We start from the raw sequence: 12,762 nt of genomic DNA on the forward strand, positions 1-12,762 counted from the left end.
CCATCTCGGTTTCCCTTTTGCTGTCGGACAAAGCATAGGTACTACCTACTACTCTTGTTTTCTTCCGAAATTTTTCTCCCCTCCTGATTTGTCTCCGCCAAACTAGTTTGTGGTTCCCAAGAAAAATCCTGTCGATGGCAATAAACCTATTCTACTTTTACCTATTTCTAACATATTTATTTGTGAGCTGAAGCACATGATTTTATTTCCTTATTTTGTTCTTCTGATCTGAAGAGCGGACCTGGTGCAGTGGCAGAGCCCTTCCACTTGTGGCCTGGAGGTCATGGGTTCGAACCAGCCTCGGCTCTGGGTCTTCTGATATATATATGCGGCAAATGCTAGAAATAGAAATATTTACATGCTAGCTAGGGAGCAAACATAATAATGATTTATTCGAGGGATAAAAACCCCATCTTGGTCCAAAATATCTAGAAATACTCACATTAGTCCAGAAAAAAGGGATATATGACAACGCTTGTTTGGGTGCGACATGATTATAGAAGTCCAGATTGGTCTTATAAAAAAGAAATAAATCTAGACCGTTCAGTCAGATGGAAACAGACTATAGCGGTGCAGATTACTTCTGCAGAAAAAGACTCTGCAGATTATAACAACGTAGATTATTCGTAAGAAAAAATCTAGACTGCTTATTTTGATGAGAGCGGGTTATATAGTGTAGGATAGCACTTGGTACTAAATGCCCTGTAGATCAGACTGTGCAGACTGATTTAGTATGTACGGTGTATGGTCATGCCAGGAAAATGCTTGAAATAGTCCTTAACTGTGAAAAAGAAACAGTACATTCTATTCTAACACAGATCATTTGCCTAATATGTAAACAATATGATGACTATTATTGTTGAGCTTTGCCTAATATGTAAGCAGCACATATCTCTTCCTTTGATCCTTTCTCCAAATCTACACCTCATGATGAAATATCACGATCACAATGTTGCATAGAGACAATATATCCAATTTGAGTCAGTTGCAACTCGTAGGCAAAGAACCTATGAGCCCTATAGTAAGCAGTGCACATCCAACTGTTGAGCTTTTAAGCAGCGCGAAATCGATCTCACTCACTTCACTGCCAAGGCAATGCTAAAACGTCAAACTTCCAAGGGCGAAACCTAGACAAAAACCTAGCCGCTGGTCGTAACCCCGTTCCAAAACCCCACCCGACCAATCGCCAAGGCCCAGCTTCCACATCCCAGACCTCAAACGAATAGATCAAACCGAGCCACCAGTGACAATCGCGACGACGCGAGCAGTTAAGGTACCTGGCCGGAGCCCTTGGGCGCGAAGTGCACGTCCCCGGGGGCCACGTCGAGGTCGGCGGCGTTGAGCACGAGGAAGCGCGTGGGCGCGGCGACGTCGACGGAGACGGACACCGAGCCCGCGAAGGTGCAGGCGGCGAGGTCTGGCGTGAGGCGCAGATCGTACCGCCGCGGCGCCGCGAAGCCCGGCAGCCGCGCCTGGCCCCTGAAGTGCTCCGCGCTCTGCTCCGCCGCCATGGTCACCGCGGGCGTCGGTGGAGTGTGAGGGAAGGAGAGATTTGGAAGCGTCGGATGCTCGGAGGAGGCGCTTTGGTTTGGCGATGAGTTTAACCAAAAGCGCTTTGCTTTGCGGTTTTGGGGGCTTGACGAGATGGTATAGTGGGGCAGGGCGGTCTTCCGGAGTTTGATGGATGTACGGCACGGCGCAACCTACAGCCGCACAAGACCAGTTTTTCCCTTGTGGTGGAGATTAGGGCAGAACTACGTGATGGAAAAGAAAAAAAAAACGTGCCAGCAAATCAGTTTTTTCTTTTCTTTTTTCGTGTGAAAACTCTTGCATACTCAGTCACAATGTCATTACATACTCAGTCACAATGTCATTACAATCTGTAAGTGCTTGCTCTGAGAGCATCTCTAACAGGCGCCGAACGCACCGCGCGCTAAAAACTGATTTGGCGCGCGCCCATTGCCTGGTTTGGCGCGGCGCGCAGCGTTTGCTCCAGCAGCCACGCTGTAAATCCGCGCGCGCGCAGCTCCAGCAGGCGCGGAAAAAATGCAGCGCGCTCATTCTAAAACATTTTTTTAATAGATAAAGAAAATGATGCAAGATATTTTACATAGATAGATAGATAGTTCGACATACATAGATAGATAGTTCGACATACATAGATAAATAGATACTACTACGACATACATAGATAGATAGAAACTAAACCAGTAGGCATGCTCGTCAACGACGTCCTCCGGGTGGCGACAGCGCCACTCCGCCATGGCTCGCTCGTCCTCCTCGACGAGGAGGAGGCGGCGCTGCCGCCGAGCGTGGTCGGCACGGTTGAGGTCGGTGATGAGACGCGGCGGAGGGGCGACGCGCTGCGCCTGCTCGCGCGTGAAGACGTCTCGGAAGTTCATCTGCGACCGGGGCCTGTCCAAGCGCCCGCCGCGTCGTACGCGCGGGCCGCCTCGTGCGCGCTCCGGAATGTCCCGAGGCCGAGCCGGACGTCGCCGGACCGTATCTCGGCGGAGAACCAGCCGTTGGGGCGCACGCGGACGCCGCGATAGCCCGAAGCACCCCGACGGCGCGACGGCATGGTGGCGCGGTGGTGGCGCGGAAAGCTGCGAAGCGGCGAGGCGGCGAGTTTGCGAGGGGAGGGCGCGTGGCTGTGCGGTGCGGGTGGCGGGCGCGGCAATTTATAGGCGCGCGGTAAGCGGCGCGCCAAATCTACCGCGCCGCGTGCCGCTTTCTCCCGCGCGCGCGCAAGCGCTTCCCGCGCGCGGTAATTTCCCGCCACCGCTGAAGCGCGTGGAATCAGCCGGCGCACGCTAAAACATAATTTTACCGCACGGGCGCGCCTTTTGCCGCGCCAGTTGGAGATGCTCTAATGCAACTGGAGGACCAGAACTAACCCAAGCTCCTGGTTCTATCTTTTCTTTTTTTGAAACAAGGCAAAAGACTTGCCATTTTCATTGATTAAGAAGAAGTGAGGATTACCCGTGACGGAAAACCGGGCTAACACCGCTACATCCAAAGTAACTATGTACTCCGCTTCATATGTAGATCCCGCCATGACGCTCTGCTTGAAACTGCGCCAATTGACAGCTCCACCATTCAATATAAATATGTATTTGTTTTTGTGACTTAGAGTCATCCAGATTAGTGTCAAAGCTAGCATCGACGTAACCATTTACGACGAGCTATTTGTCACCTCCATAAATAAGAAACATATCATTTGTCCTTTTTAGATACTTCAGGATGTTCTTGACCGCTGTTAGTGATCCACTCATGGATTACTTTGGTACCTCCCTGCCAGACTTATGGCAAGGCACACATCAGGTCTGGTACACATCATAGCATACATGATAGAACTTATGGCTGAGGCATAGGGAATGACTTTCATTTTCTCTCTATCTTTTGTATTGGTCGGGCTTTGAGTCTGACTCAACTTCACACCTTGTAACATAGGCAAGAACCCTTTCTTTGACTGATCCATTTTAAACTTCTTCAAAATTTTATCAAGGTATATGCTTTGTGAAAGTCCTATTGAGCGTCTTGTCTCTATAGATCTTGATGCCCAATATATAAGCAGCTTCACCAAGGTCTTTTCATTGAAAAACTCTTATTCAAGTATCCTTTTATGCTATCCAGAAATTCTACATCATTTCCAATCAATAATATGTCATCCACATATAATATTAGAAATGCCACAGAGCTCCCACTCACTTTCTTGTAAATACAGGCTTCTCTGAAAGTCTATATAAAACCATATGCTTTGATCACCAGCGTATATTCCAACTCCAAGATGCTTGCACCAGTCCATAGATGGATCGTTGGAGCTTGCACACTTTGTTAGCACCTTTAGGCTCGACAAAACCTTCTGGTTGCATCATATACAACTCTTCTTTAAGAAATCCATTAAGGAATGCAGCTTTAACGTCCATTTGCCAGATTTCATAATCATAAAATGCGGCAATTTCTAACATGATTCGGACAGACTTAAGCATCGCTACAGGTGAGAAAGTCTCATCATAGTCAACTCCTTGAACTTGTCGAAAACCTTTCGCGACAAGTCGAGCTTTGTAGATAGTAACATTACCATCAGCGGCAGTCTTCTTCTTGAAGATCCATTTATTTTCTATGACTCGCCGATCATCGGGCAAGTCCAACAAAGTCCACACTTTGTTCTCATACATGGATCCTATCTTAGATTTCATGGCCTCAAGCAATTTATCGGAATCTGGGCTCATCATATCTTCTTCATAGTTCATAGGTTCGTTATGGTCTAGTAACATAACTTACAGAACATGATTACCATACCACTCTGGTGCGGAACGTGCTCTGTTCGACCTACGAGGTCCATCAGTAACTTGATCTGAAGTTTCATGATCATAATCATTAGCTTCCTCTCTAGTTGGTGTAGGCATCACAGGAACGGATTTTTCTGATGTGCTACTTTCAAAATTGAGAGAAGGTACAATTACCTCATGAAGTTCTACTTTCCTCCCACTCACTTCTTTCGAGAGAAACTCCTTTTCTAGAAATGTTCCATTCTTGGCAACAAAGATCTTGCCTTCAGATCTGTGGTAGAAGGTGTACCCAATTGTTTCCTTAGGTTATCCTATGAAGACGCACTTCTCCGATTTGGGTTCGAGCTTATCAGGTTGAAGCCTTTTGACATAAGTGTCGCAACCCCAAACTTCGAGAAATGACAGATTAGGTTTCTTGCCAAACCACGGTTCATACGATGTCGTCTCAACGGATTTAGACGGTGCCATATTTAACGTGAATGCAGCTGTCTCTAATGCATAACCCCAAAACAATAGTGGTAAATCGGTAAGAGACATCATAGATCGCACCATATCTAATAAAGTACGGTTACGACGTTTGGACACACCATTATGCTATGGTGTTCCAGGTGGCATGAGTTGTGAAACTATTCCACATTGTTTTAAATGAAGGCCAAACTCGTAACTAAAATATTCGCCTCCGCAATCATATCATAGAAACTTTATTTTGTTATTACGATGATTCTCTGCTTCACTCTGAAATTCTTTGAACTTTTCAAATGTTTCAGACTTATGTATCATTAGGTAGATATTCCCATATCTGCTCAAATAATTTGTGAAGGTCAGAAAATAATGATACCCACCACATGCCTCAACACTGATTGGACCACATACATCGGTATGTATTATTTCCAACATGTCATTGGCTCGCTCCAATATTTTGGAGAACAGAGTTTTAGTCATCTTTCTCATGAGGCATGTTTCGCAAGTATCAAATTATTCATAATCAAGTGATTCTAAAAGCCCATCTGCGTGGAGTTTCTTCATGCGCTTTGCACCAATATAACCTAAACGGCAGTGCCATAAATATGTTGCACTATCATTATCAATTTTGAATCTTTTGGCATCAATATTATGAATATGTGTATCACCACAATCGAGATTCAACAAAAATAGACCACTCTTCAAGGGTGCATGACCATAAAAGATATTACTCATATAAATAATACAACCATTATTCTCTAATTTAAATGAATAATTGTCTCACACTAAACAAGATCCAGATATAATGTTCATGCTCAACGCTGGCACCAAATAACAATTATTCAGGTCTAAAACTAATCCCGAAGGTAGATGTAGAGGTAGCGTGCCGACGGCGATCACATCGACCTTGGAACCATTCTCGATGCGCATCGTCACCTCGTCCTTAGCCAATCTTTGTTTAATCCGTAGCCCCTGTTTCGAGTTACAAATTTGAGCAACGGAACCATTATCAAATACCCAGGCGCTACTACGAGCATTAGTAAGGTACACATCAATAACATATATATAAAATATACCTTTGTTCACTTTGCCATCCTTCTTATCCGCCAAATACTTGGGGCAGATCTGCTTCCGGTGACCAGTCCCTTTGAAGTAGAAGCACTCAGTTTCAAGCTTGGGGCCAGCTTTGGGCTTCTTCCCGGGAGTGGCAACTTGCTTGCCATTCTTCTTGAAGTTCCCTTTCTTTCCCTTGCCCTTTTTCTTGAAACTAGTGGTCTTGTTAACCATCAACACTTGATGCTCCTTCTTGATTTCTACTTCCGCAGCTTTGAGCATTGTGAAGAGCTCGAGAATTGTCTTCTCCATCCCTTGCATATTATAGTTCATCACGAAGCCTTTTTAGCTTGATGGCAGTGATTGAAGAACTCTGTCAATAACACTATCATCTGGAAGATTAACTCCTAGCTAAGTCAAGTGATTATGATACCCAAACATTTTGAGTATATGTTCACTGAAAGAGCTGTTCTCCTCCATCTTGCAGCTATAGAACTTGTTGGAGACTTCATATCTCTCAACTCGGGCATTTGCTTGAAATATTAACTTCAACTCCTGGAACATCTCATATGCTCCATGACATTCAAAACGTCTTTGAAGTCTCGATTCTAAGCCGTAAAGCATGGCACACTAAACTATCGAGTAGTCATCAGATCAAGCTTGCCAGACGTTCAAAACATCAGCATCTGCTCCTACAGCAGGCCTCTCACCTAGCGGTGCATCAAGGACATAATTCTTCTGTGCAACAATGAGGATAATCCTCAAGTTACGGACCCAGTCCGTGTAGTTGCTACCATCATCTTTCAACCTAGCTTTCTCTAGGAATGCATTAAAATTCAGGGGAACAATAGCACGGGCCATTGATCTACAACATAGATATGCAAATACTATCAGGACTAAGTTCATGATAAATTAAGCTCAATTAATCAAATTACTTAAGAACTCCCACTTAGATAGACATCCTGTTGGGGAATGTAGCAGAAATTCAAAATTTTCCTACGTGTCACCAAGATCTATCTATGGAGAAACCAACAACGAGGGGAAGGAGAGTGCATCTACATACCCTTGTAGATCGCTAAGCGGAAGCACTCAAGAGAACGGGGTTGAAGGAGTCGTACTCGTCGTGATCCAAATCACCGGAGATCCTAGTGCCGAACGGACGGCACCTCCGCGTTCAACACACGTACAGCCCGGTGACGTCTCCCACGCCTTGATCCAGCAAGGAGAGAGGGAGAGGTTGAGGAAGACTCCATCCAGCAGAAGCACAATGGCGTGGTGGTGATGGAGGAGCGTGGTAGTCCAGCAGGGCTTCGCCAAGCACCACGGGAGAGGAGGAGTAAGAGAGGTAGGGCTGCGCCAAGAGGGAGAGATTCTCATGTGTTGGGCAGCCCCCAGGCCTCAAGTATTTATAGGGGGAGGGGAGGGGGCTGCGCCCCCTCTAGGGTTCCCTCCCCAAGGGTGGCGGCAGCCCCCAGATGCCATCTGGGTGGCGGCCAGAGGGGGAGAGAGGGGAGGCGCGCCTGGGGTGGGCCTTAGGGCCCATCTGCCCTAGGGTTTGCCCCCTCCCACTCTCCCTTGCGCCTTGGGCCCCTTGTGGGGGGCGCACCAGCCCACCTGGGGCTGGTTCCCTCCCACACTTGGCCCATGCAGCCCTCCAGGGTTGGTGGCCCCACTTGGTGGACCCCTGGGACTCTCCCGGTGGTCCCGGTACATTACCGGAAAAACCCAAAACTTTTCCGGTGACCAAAACAGGACTTCCCATATATAAATATTTACCTCCGGACCATTCCGGAACTCCTCGTGACGTCCGGGATCTCATCTGGGACTCCGAACAGCATTCGGTAACCACATACAAACTTCCTTTATAACCCTAGCGTCATCGAACCTTAAGTGTGTAGACCCTACGGGTTCGGGAGACATGTAGACATGACCGAGACGTTCTCCGGTCAATAACCAGCAGCGGGATCTGGATACCCATGTTGGCTCCCACATGTTCCACGATGATCTCATCAGATGAACCATGATGTCAAGGACTCAATCGATCCCGTATACAATTCCCTTTGTCTAACGGTATTGTACTTGCCCGAGATTCGATCGTCGGTATACCGATACCTTGTTCAATCTCGTTACCAGCAAGTCTCTTTACTCGTTCCGTAACACATCATCCCGTGATCAACCCCTTGGTCACATTGTGCACATTATGATGATGTCCTACCGAGTGGGCCCAGAGATACCTCTCCGTTTACACGGAGTGACAAATCCCAGTCTCGATTCGTGCCAACCCAACAGACACTTTCGGAGATACATGTAGTGCACCTTTATAGCCATCCAGTTACGTTGTGACGTTTGGTACACCCAAAGCATTCCTACGGTATCCGGGAGTTGCACAATCTCATGGTCTAAGGAAATGATACTTGACATTAGAAAAGCTTTAGCATACGAACTACGATCTTTGTGCTAGGCTTAGGATTGGGTCTTGTCCATCACACCATTCTCCTAATGATGTGATCCCATTATCAACGACATCCAATGTCCATGGTCAGGAAACCATGACCATCTGTTGATCAACGAGCTAGTCAATTAGAGGCTTACTAGGGACATGGTGTTGTCTATGTACCCACACATGTATCTGAGTTTCCTATCAATACAATTATAGCATGGATAATAAACGATTATCATGAACAAGGAAATATAATAATAATAACCAATTTATTATTGCCTCTAGGGCATATTTCCAACACATCCCTCAAGTCATATAAATGATACGTGATCCAAATCAACTAATCCATCTCCGATCATCATGTGAGATGGAGTAGTCATCAATGGTGAAAATCTCTATGTTGATCATATCTACTACTCCCTCTGTCCAGAAATACTTGTCATCAAAATGAATAAAAGGGAATGTATCTAGATGTATTTTAGTTCTAGATACATCCCTTTTTGTTCAATTTGATGACAAGTATTTTTGGACGGAGGGAGTATATGATTCACGTTCGACCTTTCAGTCTCGAGTGTTCTGAATGTCTGTACATGCTAGGCTCGTCAAGTTTAACCCAAGTATTCCGCATATGCAAAACTATCTTGCACCCGTTGTATGTGAACGTAGAGTCTATCACACCCGATCATCACGTGGTGTCTCAACACGACGAACTGTAGCAACGGTGCATACTCAGGGAGAACACTTTTACCTTGAAATTTAGTTAAGGGATCATCTTATAGTGCTACTGCCGTACTAAGCAAATAAGATGCATAAAAGATAAACATCACATGCAATCAAAAATATGTGACATGATATGGCCATCATCATCTTGTGCTTTTGGTCTCCATCTCCAAAGCATCGTCATGATCTCCATCGTCACCGGCTCGACACCTTGATCTCCATTGCTGCGTCGTGGTCGTCTCGCCAACTATTGCTTGTACAACTATCGCTAACGCATAGTGATAAAGTAAAGCAATTACATGGAGTTTGCATTTCATACAATAAAGAGACAACCATAAGGCTCATGCAGGTTGCCGATAACTTTTATAAAACATGATAATCTCATACAATAACGTATATCACATCATGTCTTGACCATATCACATCACAACATGCCCTGCAAAAACAAGTTAGACGTCCTCTACTTTGTTGTTGCAAGTTTTACGTGGCTGCTACGGGCTTCTAGCAAGAACCGTTCTTACCTACGCATCAAACCACAATGGTGTTTCGTCAAGTTTGTTGTTTTAACCTTTTTCAAGGACCGGCCACAATCAAATTCGATTCAACTAAAGTAGGAGAAACAGACACCCGTCAGCCACCTTTATGCAAAACTAGTTGCATGTCTGTCGGTGGAACCAGTCTCATGTACATGGACATGTAAGGTTAGTCCGGGCCGCTTCATCCCACAATATCGTCGAATCAAAATAAAATGTTGGTGGGTAAGCAGTATGACTATCACTGCCCACAACTCTTTGTGTTCTACTCGTGCATATCATCTACGCATAGACCTGGCTCATGATGCCACGGTTGGGAAACGTTGCATGGAAAGCAAAAAAAATTCTATGCACACGAAATGATCTATCAATGGAGATGCATAGCAACAAGGGGGAGAGTGTGTCTACGTACCCTCGTAGACCATAAGCGGAAACGTTTCTCAACGCGCTTGATGTAGTCGAACTTCTTCGCGCTTCAACCGATCAAGTAATGAACGCACGACACCTCCGCGTTCTGCACACATTCAGCTCGGTGACGTCCCTTGCCTTCTTGATCTAGCAAGATGTCGAGGTAGTAGATGAGTTCCGTCAGCACGACGGCGTGGTGACGGTGATGGTGAAGTGATCCTCGCAGGGCTTCGCCTAAGAACTATGAAGATATGACCGTGGGAGTAAACGGTGGAGGGCGCGCCTCACACGACTAACATTTGTCTGGGGCATGCTAGGGGGCACCCCCCCCCCCACACACACACACATATATATATATAGTGGGAAGGGGAGGGGAGAGGCCAGGAGGTGCCCCAAGTAGGACCGAATTCTACTTGGGTTCCTCCTTGGCCGCCCCCTTCCTTATTTATCCGAGGAGGGGGGAAAGAGGAGGGAGGAGGGAAGGACGGGGGAGGCCGAATCCCCCCTTTCCTTCCCCCTTCCCCTCTTTCCTTCTCCTCTGGTTCGGCCCATATGGGGGGCGCACCAGCCCCTGGTGGCTGGTGCGTTTCCCCTCTTGGCCCATAAGGCCCATATCTTTTGCTAGGGTGCCCGGAACCCCTTCCGGTGACCCGATATGTACCCGGTACCCCTGGAACACTTCGGTGTCCAAATACTATCGTCCTATATATCAATCTTTACCTTTCGGCCATTTCGAGACTCCTCATCATGTCCGTGATCTCATGCGGGACTCCGAACAACATTCAATCACCAAATCACATAACTCATATAATACAATATCGTCATCGAACATTAAGCGTGCGGACCCTACGGGTTCGAGAACTATGTAGACATGACCGAGACACCTCTCCGGCCAATAACCAATAGCGTATCCTGGATGGCCGTATTGGCTCCTACATATTCTACGAAGATCTTTATCGGTCAAACCGTCATGACAACATACGTTATTCCCTTTGTTTGTCGGTATGTTACTTGCCCAAGATTCGATCGTCGGTATCTTCATACCTAGTTCAATCTCGTTACTCGCAAGTATCTTTACTCGTTCTGTAATACATCACCTCGTGACTAACTCCTTAATCATTTGCTTGCAAGCTTATGATGTGTATTACCGAGAGGCCCCAGAGATACCTCCCCGATATTTGGAGTGACAAATCCTAATCTTGGTCTATGCCAACTCAACAAACACCTTGAGAGATACATGTAGAGCATCTTTGTAATCACCCAGTTATGTTGTGACGTTTGATAGGACACAAGGTATTCCTCCGGTATCTGGGAGTTGCATAATCTCATAGTCGAAGGAATATGTATTTGACATGAAGAAAGCAATAGCAATAAAATTGAACTATCATTATGCTAAGCTAATGGATGGGTCTTGTCCATCACATCATTCTCTTAATGATGTGATCCCGTTATCAAATGACAACTCATGTCCATGGTTAGGAAATCTTAACCATCTTTGATCAACGAGCTAGTCAAGTAGAGGCTCACTAGGCACACGGTGTTTGTCTATGTATTCACACATGTATTCAGGTTTCTGATCAATACAATTCTAGCATGAAAATATAAACATTTATTATGAACAAGGAAATATAGAATAACAACTTTATTATTGCCTCTAGGGCATATTTCCTTCAACTTCCACCTATTTTTAGTGCTCTATAAATGAGCAGTAGCAGGGCGGTAGTTTAGCGCGGTAGTACCACTCCGGTAGTACTGCGGCTCTGACTAGCACCCCACCACCGCAGATTTATTGGGCATCTAATAGTTCAGCTGAAGTACCGCTCCTGCGAAGTGGTAGTACCGCCGCGGCGGAACTACCGGTGTTCTACTACCGCCGGGAGTATCACTTATTTTTTGTCCTCTAAACTACTCTGTCCTTCGAGCGGAAGTAGAGTGGTAGTAGCCAGCGGTAGTACCCACTACAAAAAAAGGCACATTCGTGACATTTCGGGCCGAACGAAAAAAATTATGTCATGCTTATGACACTTCTATGACGATAATTGTGACAAAACCCGGTATCATCATAGATGTGGTGGGCTCTTACTTCTATGACAAAAAATCATGACAGAAAATGGGCTTTTCATCCTGGGCGGGCCGGAGACGCAGTTGCATGATATTCTTTGGGCCGTCCATGACGGAAAAAATCGTGGTAGAAGCGAGGGCGAGGAAAATATCGTGGTGTTCCCGGTTACGGTGGGTGGTCGGGGCCGAGCGATGCACGGAGGTTTGCACGTTTCTCTCGTACACGCATGCGCATGCGAGGCGTTGGGCTCTAACTGAACCCGAGCGAGGCGTTCGCCTATTGAACCCGAGTGATTGCACGGCAGGCTACGCGTTACTGAACCCGAGCGATCGATTGATGGCTGTTAACTGAACCCGATCGAGCGATTCCTTCGCTACTGCTGCTAACTGAACCCGATCGATGCTGCCTCTGGATGAAAAGTGAGCGTTGTTGGGGGGTTTGGATGAACAGTTCCCGGTGGGGGGTTGGATGAACAGGACCCCGTGGTGTTGTCGTTGGATGAACAGGACTCCGATCGATCGAGTCGGTTGGGCGTGGATGAACAAGACCCCGTGGAGGGAAGGTTGAACAGTAGCCGGTGGAGGGCTGGTTGATCAGTAGCCGGTGGAGGGCGGGATGAACAGTAGCCCGTGGAGGGGTGGTTGAACAGGACCCCGTGGAGAGGGCTGGTTGAACAGTAGCCGGTGGAGGAGCGCGCGGTGGATGCTGGATGAACAGGAGCCCGTGGATGAACAGTCGCAGGTGGAGGCTGGAGGAGGTCGATGGTGGATGAACAGTAGCCCGTGGAGG

At 46.7% G+C, this 12,762-nt stretch overlaps 1 protein-coding gene across 1 annotated transcript in view; it reads right to left on the bottom strand.

The window, feature by feature from the left end:
• The window catches only part of LOC119326314 (aminopeptidase M1-A), an 8,928-nt gene extending 7,303 nt beyond the window's left edge, over positions 1 to 1,625 (bottom strand). The window contains exon 1 of the mRNA XM_037599994.1: positions 1,278 to 1,625. Coding sequence (XP_037455891.1) covers positions 1,278 to 1,511 — 234 coding nt within the window. The 5' untranslated portion in view covers positions 1,512 to 1,625. The remainder of the gene's footprint in view (positions 1 to 1,277) is intronic.
• Positions 1,626 to 12,762: the final 11,137 nt, after the last annotated feature.

The sequence above is a fragment of the Triticum dicoccoides genome, chromosome 6B (assembly GCF_002162155.2).
Source record: "Triticum dicoccoides isolate Atlit2015 ecotype Zavitan chromosome 6B, WEW_v2.0, whole genome shotgun sequence".
NCBI classification, from domain to species: Eukaryota; Viridiplantae; Streptophyta; class Magnoliopsida; order Poales; family Poaceae; genus Triticum; species Triticum dicoccoides.